Source organism: Aphelocoma coerulescens (assembly GCF_041296385.1).
Source record: "Aphelocoma coerulescens isolate FSJ_1873_10779 chromosome Z unlocalized genomic scaffold, UR_Acoe_1.0 ChrZ, whole genome shotgun sequence".
In the NCBI taxonomy this organism is placed as follows: domain Eukaryota; kingdom Metazoa; phylum Chordata; class Aves; order Passeriformes; family Corvidae; genus Aphelocoma; species Aphelocoma coerulescens.
Window position 1 is genome coordinate 3158659 of NW_027184085.1, and position 22075 is coordinate 3180733.

The 22075-nt window shown below is 52.3% G+C and overlaps 1 protein-coding gene across 2 annotated transcripts in view; it reads right to left on the reverse strand.

Moving 5' to 3' along the window:
* Positions 1-15566, reverse strand: part of ARK2C (arkadia (RNF111) C-terminal like ring finger ubiquitin ligase 2C) — a 53434-nt gene extending 37868 nt beyond the window's left edge. For both annotated transcript variants that reach the window (XM_069002305.1, XM_069002303.1), the window contains exon 1: positions 15487-15566. In XM_069002305.1, the coding sequence (XP_068858406.1) occupies positions 15487-15547 (61 nt within the window). In that variant the 5' untranslated portion in view covers positions 15548-15566. The remainder of the gene's footprint in view (positions 1-15486) is intronic.
* Between the last annotated feature and the right edge of the window lie 6509 nt (positions 15567-22075).

The following is a 22075-nucleotide window of genomic DNA, read 5'->3' on the forward strand; positions in this document are numbered from 1 at the left end:
GTGGGAGATCAAAACAGGGACACCTTCCACTGTCCCAGGTTGCTTCAAGCCCCCTCCAACCTGGCCTTGGACACTTCCAGGGATCCAGGGGCAGCCACAGCTGCTCTGGGCACCCTGTGCCAGGGCCTCCCCACCCTCAGTGTAAAAAAATTTCTGCCTAAAAATGTTCTTCGTACTCGACACCTTATGGGACAGCTGGGACAGATCAAAAACCGTAATGAAAATAATCCTAGATTTTCCACTTATACTGTCAGTTCACAATGTAACTGGACCTTCAGAGAGAGCAGAAAAAGATTACAGTAGTTTTTCTCCCCAGTGCTAACTGCTGAACCCCAGAGAAGACTTCTGCCTGGGTGGAAATAATAGAGCACAAATAACACTAACCCATGTAATATCCACTGGATGGGAGTTCTGGCAGATATCAAGTAGAGGAGAGAGAAGTAGCAATTACAAAGCAGTATTTCAGATTTAACCCATTTTCCCCCAGATTTCTCTGGGGGAAAAAAAAGTAACATCTGTTCAAGACACAAAACCTGTTGACTCCTCAGAACTCCCAGTTATATACAAAAAGGAAATAAAGTTGGGATCTGAACTTCTCGGTGATGTTGATTCAAGGCTGGCGCCTCTAGAACCTCAGACGAGCCACACACTGCATTTCTAAAATTTTTCTGGTCTTTTGAGAACGATGGACTACAAATCATCTAACCCTGCTCCTCCATTCAGAAGAAGCATTTTGACCAAGAAAATCAACCCAAGCCCCCAATTAGGTAGTCTGGGCTGGCGCAGAAATTGTCCAACATTTGGCAGCTCTGCAAGCATGGAGCCCTGAAGGGGTGTCTGCAGGCTCTCCCAAGCCCTGAATACCCTCACACAGGAAGCTGGTGGGCAAAATCCTAGTTCCTGACTTTTTTGTCTGTTCAGGACAGAAGCAAAGGGTCTCAGCTTGTGCCAGGGGAGGTTTAAATTGGATATTAAGAAAATATTTCTTCACTGAAAGAAATTTTCAGGTCAGACCTTAGAGTGGGCTGCCCAGGGCAGTCATGGAGTCCCCATCCCTAGGGGGGTTTAAAAGCCCTGCAGATATGGCTCTTGGGGACATGGGCCAGTGGTGGCCTTGGCAGTGCTGGGGGCATGGTTGGACTCAATGATCTTGGAGGATTTTTCCAACTTTAGAGATTCTACAATTCTATGATTTTTCAGTGGGATCACCCCTACTTTTTACAGCAACAACAAAAGCTGTGTGGATGGCAAACTTCCTCTGGGACCCCTGAGTTCAGACACGCTCCCAAATGCCCCATTTTCTCAATATCAAGGGGTGGCCCATTCAGAAAGGTGCCAGCCCTGCAGAGCAGCTCACCAGGCTGGACAAAGGTCTCTTTTCCTCTCAATATTGCAGGGACCAGCCAACATCCACCTCCACCCCCAGCCTGGAGGTGGAGACCCAGAGGCCTCCTGACCATCCCCAAGCTGCCCCATCAAGCCCCAGACCAGATTTCTCTCTGTGTTGCTGTTTTTCCTTGACTTTCTGGTCCATCACCTGCTGCCCTAAGAACCTCTTGAGCTTCTCTCTGTGCGTTACCCTCCCTCCTCCACTATCACCCAGCACTTCCACAACAGAGCTCAGCTAAAACCTCTCCCACAGATGAAAACTTGCCAGGAATTTTAAGCCCTGCTCTTTGGAGAGAGACACCTTTCTCTCGCATGGAAGGTGGTATGCACTGACAGACAGAAAAAGCAACTCCTACAGCTGATGGGCTGCACCCCACCCAAACCCAAACTCAGATGTGGGAACAGATCACTCACCACAGGCACTGATAGCAACAAATCACTTTTCATTGGCTTTTTGGTGCCTGAACCTTGGCAAACACCTCGCATTTCCACGATGCTGTTGTGCTCTGGGCTTTCATCCCTTTTCTTTCTTTCCTTTTAATCTCAAAGTCTCATTATATTTTTTGGCTTTCTCAAAGCTCCAGCTCCCTGGCGTGATGCAAAGTGTGTACATCATGGCATCACTAGAAAAGGGCTTTTTTTTTGAGGGAAAAAAAACCCAATAGCAAGCAGGATCTGGGACTATTCGTGGACTGGAGAGGAACATTTCAGCTCAGGGGGCAGGGTGCCCACCCTGCACACCCACCTGCTCCATTAAACTTACCTCCAACAGGCTGCATTCAAAGAGGACTCCCAAGGGCCTCTGCAGTGGTGGCAGCTCCAAGCAGAGGCTGTTGTTGGGTGCCCTGGTACAGCCCTCCTCCCCTGCACCACCCTGCTGCCAGGCCCTGGCACCTCTGTGATGCCCTCTGCCCCTTGTGCTGGCCTGGATGTCACCTCCCCCTCCCGGGGACGCTGCCAGCCAGCCAGGTTTCTGCAGAGCATGTCCATCCCTGTTTCCCATTTAAATTGCAGGGCATTGGGAAGAGGCCCTTTCTGCTTCCCCACTCCCATCACGGGGCCCAGAAAACTGTGCCCAGTTGTGCCATTGCAGCAAAGAGAGGAGGGGGGGAGAGGAGAGGCCCCAGTGCTCCCTGCTCAGTGAAAGAGCAGCAGCCCTTTAGCACGGGTCCTTTCTGCACAGCACCCATCCAAACCACCCCCACTGAAAGCAGTGTTTTCTAGAAGTGAGGCTGGAAGAGGGATGTGTACTGAGAGCCCACTTGGCACCACACCACGATGTTCCTTCCCCTGGCCAGATAATGAATGCAACTGTTCTTTAAGGCTAGTTATGAGAGAGATCTGCCCATCTCCGTGTTCCCAATGCCACTTATTACACCATCCATCACAGACATCCCCCAGGGCAGCAGCCAGAGGACAGGGCTTGCTCTTCAGCCTCCTCATCCCTTCAGCCCATATGGAGCTCTCAGGGAGGTCTGGACATGTGGAGAGCAGTGCCTTACCCTCCCCTATGCCAACACACACCAGGTCACTGTGCTAAAGCACCTCAAGTGTTTTAAGCAGGTTTGGGTCCCAGAGCCAGCACCAGCCACGAGGAAGATGTTGGTGCTTGGAGAAGGAATGTGAGGAAGGAGCAACTCAAGAAAACCCCTCGCATCCATGGGGGAAATCATGGCAGATACTGTAACACATGGTGGGAAATGAGAGAGGTGAAAGTGGAGAAGTCAAGTGAAGGTAATACCAAGGGTGCTGCAGGCTAGGAGGAGGGTTAGGTTGGATATCAGGAGAAGGTTCTTCCTCCAGAGGGTGCTGGGCACTGCCCAGGCTCCCCAGGGAACGGTCACAGCCCCGAGGCTGCCAGAGCTCCAGGAGTGTTTGGACAACACTCCCAGGGATGCACAGGTTGAATTGTTTGGGTGTCTGTGCAGGGCCAGGGGGTGGATTTGATGATCCCTGTGCGTCCCTTCCAGCTCAGGTGACTCCATGATTCTCTGACTACTCATCCAGGCTCGGAAGGCATTTCCTGAAGAGCAGCAGAAGTTGTGTCTCTGCAGAGACACAGAGGACGAGCCTGAATCTGACAGTGCTGAGGCTGGCCCAGGGGGAAAAGACCTCCTTCATGGCTTAGTTTCTAACAGAAAAATGTCCAGTGAGAGATGCTGGGCTGTGGATAAGGAATCCCAGAACAAGGACAGGGGTCCCCACAAGGTCTGTATGATGCCTGAGTGTGCTGGTTTGGGCTGTGGTAGAGTTAATTCCCTTTACAGTAGCTGGTACAGGGCTGTGTTTTGGGTTTGTGCTGAACACAGGGTTGATAACACAGAGATGTTTTTGTTATTGCTGAGCAGGGCTTGCACAGAGCCAAGGCCTTTGCTGCTTTTCGTGTGGCCAAAATAATGGTGGCAAAGATAATATAAAGTGAGGGGAAGAAGGAGGAAGGGAGGGATGTTTGGAGTGATGGTGTTTGTCTTCCCAAGCCACTGTTACGTGGGAGGAGGCCCTGCTCTCTGGAGATGGCTGAACACCTGCCTGACCGTGGGAAGCAGTGAATTAATTCCTTGGTTTTGCTTTGCTTGTGTGCACGTTTTTTGCTGTCCCTATTAAACTGCCTTAATCCTCTCAAAAGTTTTCCAGCTTTTACCCTTCTGATTCTCTCCCTAGTCTCACTGGTGGGGGAGTGAATGAGGGGCTGTGAGGGGCTGGATGGGGTTAAACCACAATGAGCCACTGCAACATACCCCAAAAACTGCTGTGAGCTTCCCAGATATTGAGGTTTGGCCCTTGATTTTGCTAAAGGGGCTCAAAATCACTTGTTGCAGGAAGAGCAGAGAGAACACCAAGCAAACACATCTGGCTTCCCTAGCAGCATCCCAAGTCCTCTCAGGAGGAACTGCTTTCTGTCCAAGGGAACGTGCCTTCCTTCCCCCTGGCACACATCCTATTTTCCTAAGCCTGTAAGTACCTCCTGGCAATATTTTCCTTCCCCAGGACACCCCAGCACCACCCAGAAGAAGCAGCCGGATGGCATCAGAGCCATCTGGATCTGGCAGTACCGGACCCTCCCTGCAGGTGAGCCAGGGCAAGATGATACATCCTGACTTCCACAGTGTCCCTGTGGTCCCCTGGGGCAAAACACCCAAGATTTCCACTGGCAAGTGTGTAATCACACGTGCCAGACAAGTTTTCCTGCTCCAAGCAAACAAGGCCATGGAGAAGGTGCTGTTTGTGTCTGCAGGCTGGAGGAGAATCACAGAATATCCTGAGTGGGAAGGGAACCCACAAGGATCATCAAGTCCAGCTCCTGGCCCTGCACAGACACCCCAACAACCCCACCCTGTGCATATCTGGGAGCATTGTCCGAACCCTCCTGGAGCTCTGGCAGCCTCGGGGCTGTGGTCCTGTGGTCCCCTGGGGCAAAACACCCAAGATTTCCACTGGCAAGTGTGTAATCACACGTGCCAGACAAGTTTTCCTGCTCCAAGCAAACAAGGCCATGGAGAAGGTGCTGTTTGTGTCTGCAGGCTGGAGGAGAATCACAGAATATCCTGAGTGGGAAGGGAACCCACAAGGATCATCAAGTCCAGCTCCTGGCCCTGCACAGACACCCCAACAACCCCACCCTGTGCATATCTGGGAGCATTGTCCGAACCCTCCTGGAGCTCTGGCAGCCTCGGGGCCGTGCCCATTCCCTGGGGAGCCTGGGCAGTGCCCAGCACCCTCTGGAGGAAGAAACTTTTCCTGATAGCCAGCCTGACCCTGCCCTGACACAGCTCCAGCCTTCTCTGGGTCCTGTCCCTGGTCACCAGAGAGGAGAGATCAGAGCTGCCCCTCTGCTTCCCCTCATGAGGATGTTGAAGACCACAGTGAGGTCTCCTCTCAGTCTCCTCTTCTCCAGCTGAACTGACAAGTGCCCTCAGCTTCTCCTCACACGGCTTCCCCTCACGGACCTTCACCATCCTTGTGGCTTTCTTTGGACGCTCTCTAACAGTTTAATGTGTTTTCTTATATTGTGGTACCCAAAAGTGCCTCCTCTTTCTGTAAAGGGCCAGCTACACTTTGTGACCTCCCACATCATTCCAGGACTCATCTCAGGCATTAATTCTCTTGATTAAATAAATTTGGTAGTTTCACAGTACAAGAACACAAAGTCAGTCTATTCCTGACTATTGCATGTTCCCTCAAGTGAGTACAAAACACCTAACCCACATTCAAGATACTGAAAAAAATATGCCAAAGTGAAACATTTGTGTATGAAAAACCCAGCTCAAATATTATGATGAATTGTTTTTATTCCTTGCATCCAGTTGATGCTGTTTCATTTTCTGTCATAAGATAGTATTTCACTTCTGGGGTTGTGGCCTATTTCATCTCCCTTCAAATGAACCATTTAAAAGCATCTCCCCACCCTCTCATTTTGCTGAAAAACTCAAGGACAATATAAAACCAGGAAAATAAATTTTCAGCCAGTGAACTGGAAAATAATCATCATCATCAAAACCAGATATTCCTGTTCTCTAGTCCCTGGCAACTCAGTTCAATAGAACTTCCACCAGCTGAGCTGCTGGCCCACCACCCACTGCTCACCCATGCACTTCCCTGGTGTTATGGGGACAGGACATTCCTTGCCTTGGGGGCCAATATCCATGCCACACCCTAATTTCCAGCTCACAGTTTGAAGGAACAACCTCGGAGGCAAGAGTCTGGCCACCACTGGTCAATATACTGCAGGAGGAAGTCAGGCTGAGCTGAGCAGCACACTAAGGATAGAGATGGGTTTTGCTGCTACTTTGATAAACTCAGGAAGGTACAGCATCAGGAAATCATTTAGACTGAAAAGACCTCTAAGATCAAGTCCAAACATTCCCCCAGTACTGCCAAGGCCACCATTGATGCATGTCCCCAGGTGCCACACCCACAGGGCTTATACATCCCTCCAGGGATGGGGACTCCAACACTACCCTGGACAGCCTGTTCCTAAGCTTAATAACCCTTTCCATGAAGAAATTTTCCCGAATATCCAACCTGAATTTCACCTGGCCCAGCCTGAGGCCGTTCCCTCTCCTCCTGTCCCTGTTCCCTGGGAGCAGAGCCCGACCCCCCCGGCTGCCCCCTCCTGTCAGGGACTTGTGCAGAGCCACAAGGTCCCCCCTGAGCCTCCTTTGCTCCAGCCTGAGCCCCTTTCCCAGCTCCCTCAGCCGCTCCTGGGGCTCCAGCCCCTTCCCAGCTCCGTTCCCTGCCCTGGACACGCTCCAGCCCCTCAATGTCTCTCTTGTCCTGAGGGGCCCAGAGCTGTCCCCAGCACTGGAGGTGCCTCAGCAGTGCCGGCACAGGGGACGGGCCCTGCCCTGGGGCTGTGGCCACACCCTGGCTGGCTCCCAGAGAGCATCGACTACAAGTATTGAATCCCTACTTCCCAGGAAGTGGCCAGACATCACCTGGAGATGGGAAATGAGAGAGTAACTCTTCTGTTTTCCTTAGCAGCCTTTGCTTTTGCTTTATTTAATTGACTTTATCTCAACAACTTCTTTTCCATTTCCTTTTCTCCTCCCTGTCCTGAAGAGGCGAGTGATGGAGCAGCTGGGTGGGCACCTGGTGTCCAGTCAGGGTCACCCCACTGCGGTTTCTGCAGGAGTTTCCCACTCAGCCCAAGGAGGGCTGAGCAAAACCAGCTCCACAAGTGCTTTGGCGCACAATGGATAACATTTTGTCCCTTCAGGCTCGTGGAGGTCTGCCTGTAGCCCTTTGATCTCAAAGGAGGCTCTGCACAGAGGAGCAGGAGAGAGTTTGGGGCTGCCAATGGGCTTTGCAGGTTGCCAGCAGGGGAGGGGATCTTTCTCTTACAGGGGTTGCACGCCATGAGGCATGCATTATTAAACAGTAACAACTTTGTAACAACCCCAAGCCCGCTAATGTCCTGCTATCTCTGTGCAGGAAGCCTCCTCGTTCCTTATGTCAGCCCCAGGAGATTTGTGGGATATCACAAATAACAGCTGGTCAAGATAAGGTCTCTCCCAACAGGCTGCTTGCTCCTAGCATCTGTAAAGCCTCATCCTGACAGACCTGAATGGACCAGTGCCTGGAGCTGCTGCATCTCATCTGTTTTCAGTCCAGTATTGCTCTTTTCTAGATGTTTTGAGCAAATATTGTGAGGTTTCTCCATTTTCATGCCTTAGACACCCATCTCCAAACCCTCCCAATCACCCTCACCTACCGTCAGGGGAGCGCAGCGACCAAAGGCACTCAGTTTTGGCAAAGCAAAACTTAATCCACTGCCTGTCCCTTCCAGCTCCTAGCACAGAGGGAATCTCTTAATTTCAATTAGGAAAACCCCGCCAAGGAGGAGGGGAGTTGTCAGGGTCCCCCCCCCCCAGTGGTAACTCGAAACCAGGCGCGCCAGCAAACAAGATGTTTATAGCCCAGTGATTCATAATACTGCAGAGTTTGCAGGAAACAGCACCATTCATGGTTAAGAAATTCTCTTGTTTTCTGCTAAATATATAAAATAATCACTCATCCCCTGAGCAGCAGATGCAAATTACACCTAGTATTAGCCTCGTATGCCAACCACTATAATTCTGGTGCAGCATGAAGCCATTTCCCAAGGCTTTAGAAGTCCCTTAATCTGCCTTTTGACGTCAAATGACAAATTTCTTGCCTGGGATCATTAACGGCATGACTAATGAAAGCTGATAAGTGAATTTATAAATGAAATTAAAGATATTAATATTAAAGGCCAGGCTACAAGAAAGAGAAATGTGGATCTAGCAAACCACAACAAGAAGCATGGTAATCTGCATGAGATTTACAGCTCCCTTCCTGACAGGCAAATGAGTGGTATTTTCCGCCTGGAGGTTGTGGAAGCTGCCAGGCTTGATGGACACTTCTCCTGAAGCATCACCACCCCCATTACCTTCAGACGCTGACTGAGATTTAAAAAGCTCCTGCTCAAGTTTAACTGCAAATGCCAAACCAGGGATTAACACACCCCAATAGTCTTTCAAAGATAACTGCACCACCAAACCCTCCTGCACACAAAATACCTTTACGCTGTGGCCAGTTTGATGCCAACTTCTTCTTTTTTTTTTCTCTTTTAAGATAAAAACACACTTCAAACTAGATTCTCATTCACTCCAGTATAAATGCCAAGCAACTCTTTTAAAAGCTGAGGACTTATTTTTTTGGGTTTATGCATGTACAAACAAGTTCAGACTTTCCCAAATGGGTGTCCAACCCCAAATCCAGGCAGCTTCATCACGAACCCACAGCTCCTTTCTGACTCCAGCTGCTCCTCACTGAGGTTTGGGGCTCTCAGGAGAGACTATTTAAGTCTCAGCTCCCACTACCTGATGATGGCCAGCCCTAAACCGACCAAACAACCTCCACGGCCCCGAGGCACACAGGCAAATACAGACACCTCCTCTGATATTAAAAAGAAAAAAAAAAAAAAAAGAAAAAAAAAAAAAGAAAGCTTCCTTTTGTCTGTAGATGCCCAGTTTTCTAGCAGAGACAGCACAGAAACTGGCTAGTTGGGCAAGTGGTCATGAGTGGTGCCTCTTCGTGCACCCACAGCCTCCAAAAAATCCAAGATCCTGTGGAAGAGGTCAGTGCCTTGATCTAGCAGTGTGACTGAAGAGTCAGATGCCACCAGGAGAATGAGGAATCCCAAAGACACACAGGAAGCACAGCTGGGGAGAGCACATTTGCTGTGGGGATGTTTCCCAGTCCCATTCTTCACTGGAGGAACCCAGGGTGGGGAGCAGCTGCAGCAAGACAGATGCCCCAGGGATGGTTTTTCTGAATGCCTTTTAGAGACCCCTCCCAGCCTGGATAAAAGGACAAGAGAATGTTTTCACAGCAGTTCTTAGCTCCAGAGCCGGACATATGGTTTGGTGGGCTGCCCAGTCCCATCAGTTCTGCTCAAAAAAGTCCCAGAACGTGCCCGTGCCTGGTCTTCTTCTTGTTTAGGGACACACCTGCTCCTTGGACCATTTGGGAAAGGACACGTAGGGGTGGTGCACAGTAACAGCTCCACAGCACCACTTGAGCCTTCCAGAGGGAGGAAAAAAGAGGAAAACCAGCACCAGCCCATGGCTCTGAGTGAACTGAGAATCACCCACACCTTGAGGTGTCACCTCCACGTAGAGCTGCCACTGGGAGCAACTGGGACCACAGGGATGTGGTGAGAGAAAAAGAGACACCTGGATCCTTCTCCCAGCTATTGAAACCCTCACCCAAACATTTCCCCACAGGCATGTCCTCACTTCACAGGCTCCCAGCCCACAGGGCTGCCCCTTACTACCTCCAAAACCTGCACCTTTGCTGCTCCCAGCCCTTCTTTGCTCCTGACCCTACTGGGTGTAGTCCCTCAAGCCAGAAGCTTTAGTGATATTCATTAAAGAACCACAAGCCACACACACAGAGCTTTCCTGCAGGCACATTCTGCAGCCTTTAAAGGGAGGGAGAGAAAACAACAGAGGTTAAGGACACTTACCAAGAGGGATCCACGACAGCATGGGCCAACCAGCCCAATCCAGCTGGGGCTGGGAAATGCAAAGGACCATCAGGCAGGAAAATGTGTGAGAAAAGGTCCTGGGAGACTGCAAAACTGAGCAGAGGAGGAGCAGAAAGGGTTAAGAAAAGGTGGAGAGGAGGCATGGAGAAGACAAGGTTTCCCTCCATCCTGGCTGCTGCTGAGCTCTCCAGCACACGAACCCAGTCCCTGCCATCACCAGGACCTGTTGCAAGAGGCTGAGGAGTGATTGCATTTTTTTTATTATTATTTTAGAGGGAAAATTTAACCTTTCTCAAAAGACACAGCTTTCTCACTGAGAAGGTTTGTGGATCTCCCATGGGGTCCTGTGCAGAGCTGCTTGGGAAGCCACAACCCCTTTTCCAACCCCAGCTGCAGACCAACCCATTCCATCTATCCAAACTCAACCAAAAAAGGGAGAAAATTACAATTTTCCCCACTTGGTGTTGTCCCCACTCTCACTGCTTCCCGGCAGGTCCCTGCCCTGGCCCCACTGCAGCCCTGCATCCTCCTCCTGCTTCCCAAACCCCCACATCAGCTGAAACACCTGCTGAGTGCTGACTTGTGAGTTTTGAGGACCAAGTTTGCCATAAGCAGCAGCTTGAATCTCAACATTATGTACAACCCCTTTAGAGAAAAGCCTGGTGCTATCACCCAGCTCCAGGAGCTGCAGGGTTATGTAGGAACACCCAAGTACCATGAGATGCTCAAGAGTCACAGGATTTGGCAATGCCATCACACCTCTTCCAATTGCCACACCAACTCCGTTCCTGGGGGTTACGAATATTGAAGACAATTTAACATAGGAGAAGACCTTTTGCAAATCTCCCCTTGGATTTCTCACTCATTAATTTAATGCCTCCCAAAACGAGCACTCCCAGGTCAAGGGTGGGAAATGCTTTTCTCTGCTGACCTGCTGCAGTGCCTGATCCTTTTTGAACACTCTAGAGATAAGAATATCTCCATTGAGACACGAGGCAGCCCCAGTGCATGGCTTGGGGTTAAACCAGCATGTAAAGGGGCAGAAGTGGATGTCCATGTCCGTGCTACCCCCAAAAGAGCTGTACTCCCCTCTCCTTCCACCCCTACACCTCCAGTCGTGGCCACCATCCTCCCTCTGGTCAGTGGAGAGGGATGAGACAGTCCTGGATGTTCCACGTGCTCCCCGAGGTACCTTGGGGAGGGGGTTTCTCCTACAGTTTTTGGGGAAGCGCCTGCCCCATCCATGCTCCATCCTCCCTTTTCAGGAGCTGCCTGGGTCATGAGCAGGGTTTGAAACAACAACAAAAATGAAACTCAAGACTTACTCTAGGACAGTCCTTCCAGAAGGGTCACGGAGGAGGACTTGGGGTGACTCTGCAAGGACACCAAGGGCACCCCAAGCAAAGCTGGGCCGTGTCCCCACCGTGTCCTCAGCACTCCGTTCCCCTCCACCAGAGCAGCTCCGGGGTTTTGTGGCAGACACACCCCAGCTTCTTCCCCGAGCTTCACAGCTTCTGCTGCTGCCTCCCTTGCGCACCAACTCACCGGTTCTTAAATAACACACTTCCACAGGGCCAGATCCGCACTCAGCAAGGTAAATCCAGATCAGCTTTCTTTAGACTTTGCTGGTAATTCCAAGCATGAGCAAAACGTGACCACTACTCGTTCCTCTTTCTCTTAGAAAGGATGGAAGCCATGCCACCAGCCCAAACCCCGTGTGAGAGACCCCTCAGCCCAGCTCCCTCTTGCCATCATTAAACGCACACAGATGGGCGTGAGACCTTTACACAACCCTTACATAAATGAACCTCTGAGCCCGTTTTGTCTGTGCTTGGGATTATCCTTCTCCCTGTTACTGAAAGGAGTTATTTAAGGGAGCCCAGGGATACAGGTTGGTGCTGGAGAGATGTCTAGGCTTTACAGAAATCACTGCATGTGCCTCCACACCCACAGCAGCACCACCAGCACGTGACCCGCCTTGGATTTCCTCAGCCCGCGATGCTAAAACAAAAAAAAAAACAACCAAAAAACCAACCAAAAAAAAACCAAACCACAAAACAAAAAAAAAATCATTTTCTTTGTACCAGGTGGCTTTTTCAAGACTCAAGCGTGGCTTTTCCAGAGTGTCAAAGGAATTAAGTCATTAAAATGTGGATGAGTTTGATGGATTATGAGCTATGAAAGCCTAGTGGTTACTGACTAATAAGGCTGGGAGGTGGAGGAGGGGGGGGATGTTTCCTCTCGTAAGGATGTGTTTCTAACAAGACAGGTCAAAAATATGATGCGGATGATAAATTGCTTTAAAAGTTGCCATTAACCCAGCAGTTTTCTGCATTATTAGATTACCAAGGCATCCTCGGAGTGGGTTGACTCTGCCCTGTACCAGGGCTGATTTGCAGACTGAGACCTGGGGGGGGTTATTACGCTCACTGCAGTGAATCCCCGCTCCCAACAAAGGGGCAGCTGCCGGCAGGTGTCCGTGGAGGGGATGGGTTTATCTGTGTCGGGGTTTGGGGTGGGGGAGAGAAGAAGGGGGATTTTTTTTTTTCCCCACGCCATAACCCGAATCTCATTGTCTCACGTGGCGTGGGGTAGGGGTGGGTGGGGGGGTTGGGAGGTGAATTTAAAAAGAAACAAAACAAAAACAAAAAAAAGAGGGGGGGGGGGGAGAGGGAGGAGAAAATAATAATTAAAAAAAAATCACATTGGAAAATGATCAGCCCCAACAGGCATGCATGTCTCCCTTCATGCAAGCGAGAAGCACAGCCTCCCTCCTCGGGATGTGTACGGGGACATGTGTCAGGCACGGAGGAGCTCAGCGCTGGCCCGGGGCGAGGATGGAGCGAGAACAAAGGGCCACGGCATACACTACATCCAGGGGGGAGCAGGGGGGCACCCCGCCGGTGCTCATACAGAGGGGGACAGGATGGCCAAACAGTCACCGAGGTACACGGAAAAGGAAATATGGAGAAGGAAATCATAAATAAATGTTCATAGAGAAAACCGACCAAACTCAGGATAGAGCTAGGAGAGAGGTGGAAAGGCACAGCCTTGCGAAATGATGCGTCTCTGGGAGGGATGCTGGGGTAAAGGCAGGGCGGTCTGCAGGAGCCTCTGGCTTTTGTTTTGTTTGCCAGCGGCCCCTCGTGAAATTTTAGCGGGTGGGAACCACCGACCTGCTGAATTTGTCTTCCTCTCATTAAAGACCAATCACCAATCCTGCGTCTCCCGCCCGCTTCTGTGGAAATGTAATTAAAGAGAAGATGCTCCCCCCGCCTCCCCTCCCAGCCCCATCTCCTGGCTTTGGGAGCCCTGACTTCCCTCAGTTCCTCGTGGCATCCAAGCCAAAACGGGGAGGTTTTAGAGGACCATTTTGCAGACCTGGGAGAGGAGGTCTGCTGCAGGCACAAGGAGAGGTGACCACTATTATCATTGCTTTGCAGCCGCAGCAAAGCTGCTTGCTGCCCGCAATTCATCCATACCTCCATGCTTCCAATATTTTAAGGCTCCCCATGACTTTCTCCCAACCCCATAGTCTGCCTTTTCTTTTAGAATTTTTTTTTAATTTATTTATTTATTTTGACCAAATCGAGTTTTTATTCAGAAGATGGTGGGCCTGGAGGCTTCGAGCAGGAAAAATGTAGTTACAACATTAGCAGCTGGGACGTTTTTACGAGCCCTGCCTTGCAGGGGTCTAGTGGAGATATTTATAGCGTGCCAGTCGCCGCGGGACCGAGGCACGGCAACTTCTCGCCTGGCAGATGGTGGGCAGGGCGCTCGCAGGGATGTATATGTTTAAATATACAGCTTAAAGATTAGAGGGGGAATTTGGTTGTTTTTTTTTTTTTTTAAATACAGGTTGGTTTGCCTCTCGTTAATCAGGAGTTTCGAAAAATAAACAATTCCCCCCATCTATCCCGAGGTAAGGAACATGTAATGTTGTAACTAGAATGAATAAGCAGCAGACCCTTCACCAATTTTTTTTTTTCGGATTAATAATGAGGGATTGGATTTGTACACCTTTTTTTTTTTTTTTTTTTTTTTTGGCTATTCTGCGGTAAAACCGGAATTCTGCATCGGCACAACAGCAATACGGACTGTGCACTGGGGAGTATGTACACACAGACTAATACTGAGGGTAGATATGGCATAGGAGGTGGGGGGGGGAAAAATGTATTTAAAAGCCCCCATATCTGCTCTACAAGGGAGAAAAAATCCACTCACTCAAACCTCACGATGAGGGGAAAGCAAGGAAAAAATCTAAACAGCAGGATACGACAATAAATGGGAAAACAGCAATAGAAAAAGCACACTAGGTTAATATAGGAAAACTAGTTTCTTTATTGAGAGATCGTATATTAGTATTAGTGGAATCGTGTGTAACAATGTCATCATGCACACAATACAAAAAGGCAAGGCCCACCATGCTATGGAAGGGCAACAGAACAAAAGCAGCGTACACTGAGCAGATGTATAGGCTACAGCACATTACATTTCAGCAGGGTATGTCTCTACAGAGAGATTTACATCAGAAACTAGGTAATGTAAAAAAATACAGACCATGCTTTAGTTTTAGTACAAGAAAAAAGGTGGAGATACACAACCAAAGGATATTCGGTACAGAAAAAATTACCCACAAAATAAGAACAGGAAGTAATTTAGCACAGCAGAAAAAAATGTTATCCCTGTTTAATGGAAAACCATTTTGCCAGTCGTCTCTTTCGGCAGCCCAGTTTTTTGGGGGGTGCTAGGCGGGTTGGGGGTGCGCCGGCGGGACGGGACACTTGTGGCTGCAAGGAAGGACGGGGCCGGGGGCGATGCCCGCGGGGACAGCGGTGTCACCGCGGGGACGGGGATGCTGCACCCCCCGCCAGCGGCTGGCGGGGGTACCTCAGCAGCTGCTTCACCACACACATCCCGCTCCCCAACTCTCTGCCAGCCCGATTTTCGGAATCGCGGCCAATCGCTGCGCTTCCCCCCCCCCCCAAATTTAATGTTTTTCGGAAGGTTTTCAGCAGGGACGTGGGGGCCAGCTGACCCCACCGCGGTCCCTTTCAGTCTCAGCCGCCCCGTGATTGTGGGTCTGGCCGCAATTTGGGGGCGTTTGCCCCCACCCCACCCCAAAGAGACTCTGCGACGACGACCACAGCAAAACGAATCCACTTAACAGGAATTTACAGTGCAAATGTAACTCAGCTACTACACAGGATGGAGGTACAAAAATGGCTGTTATCGGCTACAGCTACGCTGGGATGGCCTGGTGGCTACGGCGAGGGGTGGGGGGGGTAGGGTAAATTAAAAAATAAAATAAAATCCGTAAAAGAAGAACGGGGTGGGGGGAGGGGGAAATGGATCTACCGCAGCGGAGATGGGAGGTGCGGGCGGGAGGAGGGTCCCAAAACGTGGCGTGTGTGGGGCGTCTGGCGCCCCAGAAAGGGAGATGCCGCTGGGCTGGGTGAGGTGGGCTGTGGGGAACGCTGAGGGGCAGCCCCCCCCTTCCTGCCGCCGGGGACCCGGGACGCGCCGCCCCCCCTCGCCGCCGTTAGCGGCCCCGGGACGCGAACCCGCGTTGCCGGGAGCGGTACCTCTGTTGCGCACGGAGCCGAAGACGGGCAGCACCAGGTATCCGACGTGCACCAGGACCATGCTGCGGCCTTTGTGCCCCCCGGACGCGCCGGCGACTGGCGGCGGCCGCGCTCGGCCGGCACACAAAGGGGCGCGCGGCCAATGGCAGCGCGGGGGCCGCCGCCGGGACACGCCCCCTCCCGCCAGCGGCCAATGGGCGCCGAGGGCGGGGCGGCCCGCGCGCGAGGGTGGCGCGCGCGCACGCGCGCAGCGGGGTCGCGTGCGCGCGCATCCGCCCCGTCCGTCGGTCCAGCCGTCCATCCGTCCGTCCCTCCGTCTGTCTGTCTGTCCGTCCGTCCGTCCAGCCATCCGTCCATCCATCCCTCCGTCTGTCTGTCCGTCCGTCGGTCCAGCCATCCATCCCTCCATCTGCCTGTCTGTCCGTCTGTCCAGCCATCCATCCATCCATCCATCCCTCCATCCATCCCTCCATCCCTCCGTCTGTCTGTCCATCTGTCCAGCCATCCATCCGTCCATCCATCCCTCCGTCTGTCTGTCTGTCCGTCTGTCCAGCCATCCATCCGCCCGTCCATCCATCTCCCCATCTGTCTGTCTGTTGGTCCAGCCATCCATCCCTCCATCTGTCTGTCTGTCCATCTGTCCGTCCATCCATCCATCCATCCATCCATCCATCCATCCATCCATCCATCCATCCATCCATCCATCCATCCATCCGTCCGTCCATCCATCCCTCCATCTGTCTGTCCGTCTGTCCAGCCATCCATCCCTCCATCCATCTCTCCATCTGTCTGTCTGTCCGTCCGTCGATCCATCCATCCATCCCCCCATCTTGTCTGTCCATCCAGCCATCCATCCCTCCGTCTGTCTGTCCATCAGTCCAGCCAGCCATCCATCTTTCCATCCATCCCTACATCTGTCTGTCTATCCGTCCATCCAGCCATCCATCCCTTCATCTGTCTGTCCATCCGTTCGTCCAGCCATCCATCCTTCCCTCTGTCTGTCTCTCTGTCTGTCTGTCAGTCCATCCATCCATCCATCCATCCATCCATCCATCATCCCTCCATCCCTCCGTCTGTCCATCCATCCAGCCATTCGTCCTTCCATCCATCCTTCCATCTGTCTTTCCGACTGTCCGTCCGTCTGTCCACTCACCCCTCCCTCTGTCCTTCCGTCCATCCCTCTGTCCGTCTGTCACTCCATCCATCCTTCCATTCACCCGTCCATCCATCCATCTGTCCATCAGTCCAGCCATCCTTCCATCCATCCATGCACCCTTCCATTCATCCCTCCATGCATCCATCCCTCCACCCATCCATCCATCCATCCATCCATCCATCCATCCATCCATCCATCCATCCATCCATCCATCCATCCATTGTTTCATCCATCCATTGATTCATCCATCCATCCATCCCTCCATGCATCCATCCGTCCACCACCCACCGTCCATTGATTCCTCCATCCATCCATCCATCCATTGATGCCTTCATCCATCCATGCATCCATCCATTGATTCATCCATGCATCCATCCATGCATCCATCCATCCATCCATCCATGCATCCATCCATTGATTCATCCATGCATCCATCCATCCATCCACCACCCACCATCCATTGATTCCTCCATCCATTGATTCCTCCATGCATCCATCCATCCATTGATTCATCCATCCATCCATCCATCCATCCACCACCCACCATCCATTGATTCCTCCATCCATCCATCCATCCATTGATTCATCCATCCATCCATCCACCACCCACCATCCATTGATTCCTCCATCCATCCATCCATCCATTGATTCATCCATCCATCCATCCACCACCCACCATCCATTGATTCCTCCATCCATCCACCACCCACCATCCATTGATTCCTCCATCCATCCATCCATCCATTGATTCATCCATCCATCCATCCATCCACCACCCACCATCCATTGATTCCTCCATCCATCCATCCATCCATTGATTCATCCATCCATCCATCCACCACCCACCATCCATTGATTCCTCCATCCATCCACCACCCACCATCCATTCCCCCACACAAACACACGTCAGTTGCACACGCGTGTGCGCACACGCGCCGAGCTGCACGCTCTGTGTGTCAGCACAGGCGCACACAGACTCACACGCCCCGTACAGGCGCGCACACGCCACGAGCACGCACAGACACACATCACACACGCACCCGTGCACCCACAACGCTCACACACAACCACCGACACACGCTCGTGCTGCCCCCCGCCCACAGCCCCTGGTCCCCTCCCACATCACACATGCCTGGAGCATTCCCTGCCGCACGTCCCTCGCTGTGGCACTCGGGAAACATGCATCAGGCCGTGCCCGAAGCGGGGCCGCGGGGGCTAGTCCCTGTCCCCATCCGCATCCCCGTCCCCATCCCCATCCCCGTCCCTGTCCCAGTCCCACTCTCCTCCCCGCGGGTGACACAGTGGCCGTATTGTGTTGACGCCCCAGTTACCGACAGAATTTATCTGTTGGGGCATCACTGACCTAAAATGGCTGCGGCCAAGCCTGGAGGGATGCAGAGAGCGCCTGGAAACCCCTGGGAGCTCAGAGCCACCCACCTGCTGGTGCAATGAACCCCCGCAGCCTAAAGAAGGGCAATTCACCCCTAAGAAAACCCCAAACAGATGCTCGTCTCGATTTAAAACTGTTTTAATGGAGTCAGAAGCCCCCGTTGTGCAGGAGGGATTTCTGTCGAAGCGCAGGATCCTGGGAATCATTTCCCTCTGCTGCAAAGCGACTTTTCCATGGCCTTCCCACCCTGCCCAGGCTGGGTTTTTTTCCTTTTGCCCCCGTCCCCCCACCCGCTGCGGCCGCTGTCCCGCCGTGGGGAGCCCCCTTAATCCCCGCTTAGCCTTATCCATCCCGTGCATCTGGCAGGTTTAAGCGCCCAGCAGCCTCCGGACGCGGATGTGCGATGGATTTGTCCGCCTGGATTATGGCGTTGCGTTGAGTTTGTGGGTTTGTTGCTTGGGGTTTTTGTTTGGTTGGTTTTGGTTTTGTTTTTTTTCTCCTGATCTGAATTAAAACGTGAGCTTGGTAACCTGGATCTGTGTAACCCCTTCCTTGCCAGTCCCACAGCCCCAGGGCAGATGCCTGGGAAGGATTAACTTGATCCACAGGGAAAGCTGCCAGCACGCCCTCAAGCCTTCTCCAGAGCTGCAACCTCCACCCTAAAGGGCCCTTTAGGGTACGTTCCTACAGCTGCTGCTCTGAGCTCCCCTCAAACGGGAGCAGGGCACGTTCCAGGTGTCCATTGCCTGCCAGTGCCCCCCCCATTGCATCCCAACTCCTGCCTTACCCGGCTCCATGCCTCCCAGGAGGCTGCACTGACTCGTGGGGGGCTTTTGGCAGGGAAAGGCTGGGCCTTGTGCCCCGCTGTCACCATGCTGCTGTGAGCACTGCCCACCCCAGGGCTCGGCCAGCCCTGGCTCAGTACTGGCAGGCAGCACATCAGCAGCGTCAATATTTCCAAGGGAAGAGCAAAATTTGTTGTTTCATTTTCTTCCTAGGATCCCAGAATGGTTTGGGCTGGAAGGGACCTTAAAGCTTGTCTAAAACCACGGGCAAGGACACCTTCCCCTGTCCCAGGCTGCTCCAAGCCCCCTCCAGCCTGGCCTTGGACATTTCCAGGGATCCAGGGGCAGCCACAGCTTCTCGGGGCACCCTGTGCCAGGGCCTCAGCACCCCCACCAAAAATGTTTTTCCCTTACATCCAGTCTAATCTAATTTTCCTTGTTTATGCCGTAATGAGACGCTTCCTGAGCCCCGTTTGTGTCGCAGCACGGAAAAACAACCACTTCCCACGCGTCCCTGTCAGCAGCAACAGATCCCCCCCGGCATCGAGGTGTGATGTCGAGATGGCTGTGTCACACGCACCCTGCAAAGGGACACTTCTCCAAGTGCTAAAAGTCCTGCAGGGTGTAACGCAGCCAAACCCGGGCGTGAGTCAGCCCAGGAGGGATGCCCACCTTTCCCATCCCCGCTCCGGTGGCTGCAGGACGGGTCCCAAGACCCTGTAAAACACCCTGGCATCCCGTCCGTGGTCCCCTGAGACGGCTGCTGGCCCCGGGCCGGGGCTGCAGCCTTTCCAGCAGCCCCAGTTGCCTCAGGCAGCTGCTCCGGTGGCCCCTGGCCCCGCCGCAGTTGTCCCGGGCATTTCACGGGGCTCAGCCCCCGCTGCTGTCGCTTTGCATCCGCGCACACATTCCCGCCCTTCCCGGGACACCCGATCCCTCGCTGGCGCTCCGCACGTCTCCGCAGATGCCGCAGGCACAGGTTGGGGTTAAAATTAGCCCCCGGCTCCTTCCTGCCCGCCTGGTGCCTGCCGGTGAACCCCAGTGCAGCTTTTGGGGTCCAGCACCCCCCGTTTGGGGCATCCCCCCACCTTTGTCCCAGGCTCTCCTCAAAAATTATCCCACGAAATTCCGCTCCGGTGGAGTGCTGCGTGTCCTCGTGGGTGTCGCGTGTGGAACGGGAGTCCCCGTGGGTGGGTGTTTTGGGGATGCTGCAGGCACGGGCGTGGGGGCACCGGGGATGTCTCACCCCTCGGTACGGTGGGGAAGGATTCTCCCCTCATCCAGGAGGATATCCAGTAATTATACATGTGGTACAGGGCAGCTGGGAGGTCCTGGGGCACACATGGCGCATCAGCACCATCCTCGGGCAGGTCTGAGGGTGACTGACCATAATTCCCAGACCTGCCCCTCACCCTCTGCCCACCCTCAGTAATCTCAGCCTGATACGGGACTTTTCACCACTTCTTCAAAGCCGAGCTGGGTGAAACCCTTTGGGAAGTCAGGATGGGCTCGCTCAACTGGCTCGAGAACTGATGAGTCAGTTTTCCTCAAATTTAGGGATTTTTTTTTGGCTGACCTCGGGCAGGACAGTGGAACAGCCCCCGTGAAGAGCTCCGTGCTGCGGTTTTGAAGCCCGTGGTTTGCCCAGGAGGGACATCCCACACCCCCCAGAGGCCATTCCATCGAACGCCAGCGTGGTTTGGGCTGCGGGTCTTGAGGGTCTCAAGACTCAGGTGGGGGAGGCACAAAACCTGTTGGGATTGGGGGAACAGCACTGGAGAACCTCCAGGGAAAAGCGATGGTGGAAAAATTTTGAGCAACATGGATAGAGAAAGGGTGAAAAAGGAGGGGAAATCTCTGCGGCAAATACCATTGTTCTATGCCTGGGAGCAAGAGCAACCCAAACCCAGGTGGGGACTCAGGAATTGGAAGGGCTTTATTTGAGATTTCTTTACACTGACATTTAATCTCAGGTTATTTTGCTGCTTTATTTTCTGCCTCCCTGTATTTTTTTCTCATCTGCTTCTTACCTTGTTTCTTCACCTTTTTCAGGAAAAGAAAAAAGAAAAAAAAAAGAAAGAAAAGAAAAGAGAGTGAGGCAAACTAGAAGAAATCATTATGCATTTGATTAAAGTGTAATATTTCAGCATTTCAATTTTCCAGTTTTATGGAGATAAAATAAGAAAATGGGTGAAAACCTCAGCTCCAAAGAGCAGCCATTTGGGAGGAGAGAAAGAAAACACTTTGCAATTATTTTGCCGGAGCCTGTTTCAGATATGTGGCCCAGGAGGTGGTTTTTCCCTTTTCCCTGAAAAAAGGATTTTTGGGAGCTCACAGCAGCTCGAAGGAACCCAGCACACATCCAGCTCCCTCCCCAGCTCATTTCATGAGGGAGCGCAATTTATGGTGGCAAAGGGGATAAGTGTCACAAGTCCAGGGCAGGGAACGGAGCTGGGAAGGGGCTGGAGCCCCAGGAGCGGCTGAGGGAGCTGGGAAAGGGGCTCAGGCTGGAGCAAAGGAGGCTCAGGGGGGACCTTGTGGCTCTGCACAACTCCCTGACAGGAGGGGGCAGCCGGGGGGGTCGGGCTCTGCTCCCAGGGAACAGGGACAGGAGGAGAGGGAACGGCCTCAGGCTGGGCCAGGGGAGGAGAGGGTGGATATTAGGGAAAAAGTTCTCGACAAAAAGAGTGGTCAGGCATCAGAACAGGCTGTCCAGAAGGCAATGTTGGAGTTTCCATGCCTGGAGGGGTTTAAAAGCCGTGTGGATGTGGCACCTGGGGACATGGGTCAGTGGTGGCCTTGGCAGTGCTGGGGGAATGTTTGAACTCGATGGTCTTGGAGGGCTTTTCCAACTAAAGCAATTCAAAGATTCTATGATGCCCCACTAATACCTTAACATTTTGCCAGAACCGAATTATTTTTCTTCGAGGAGTTTCATTCTCCATTTTTATGGGTGTGGCAGATGACAAAGCAAAGGTGGGGGGTTTTCTGACTCGTGATAGTTGTTGCAAAATGCGAGCTGGTGAAGATTCAGTGCATTGAGTCCAAAGCAGGATTTTGGGGCTGATTAAATTCTTCCTTTCAGTTAGAGTTTTATGCTCATATATTCATTATTGCCTCTGCGCCTGCCAGAGAGGAGGGCAGGGATTGGCCTTAGGATGTGTCACATCACCCTGTTTCAAGCAGAATGACCCCAAATTCATCCCTTCTTCTCCATCCTGCCCTTATTTTTGGGAAGCAGAGGTTTTGATGTGTTTT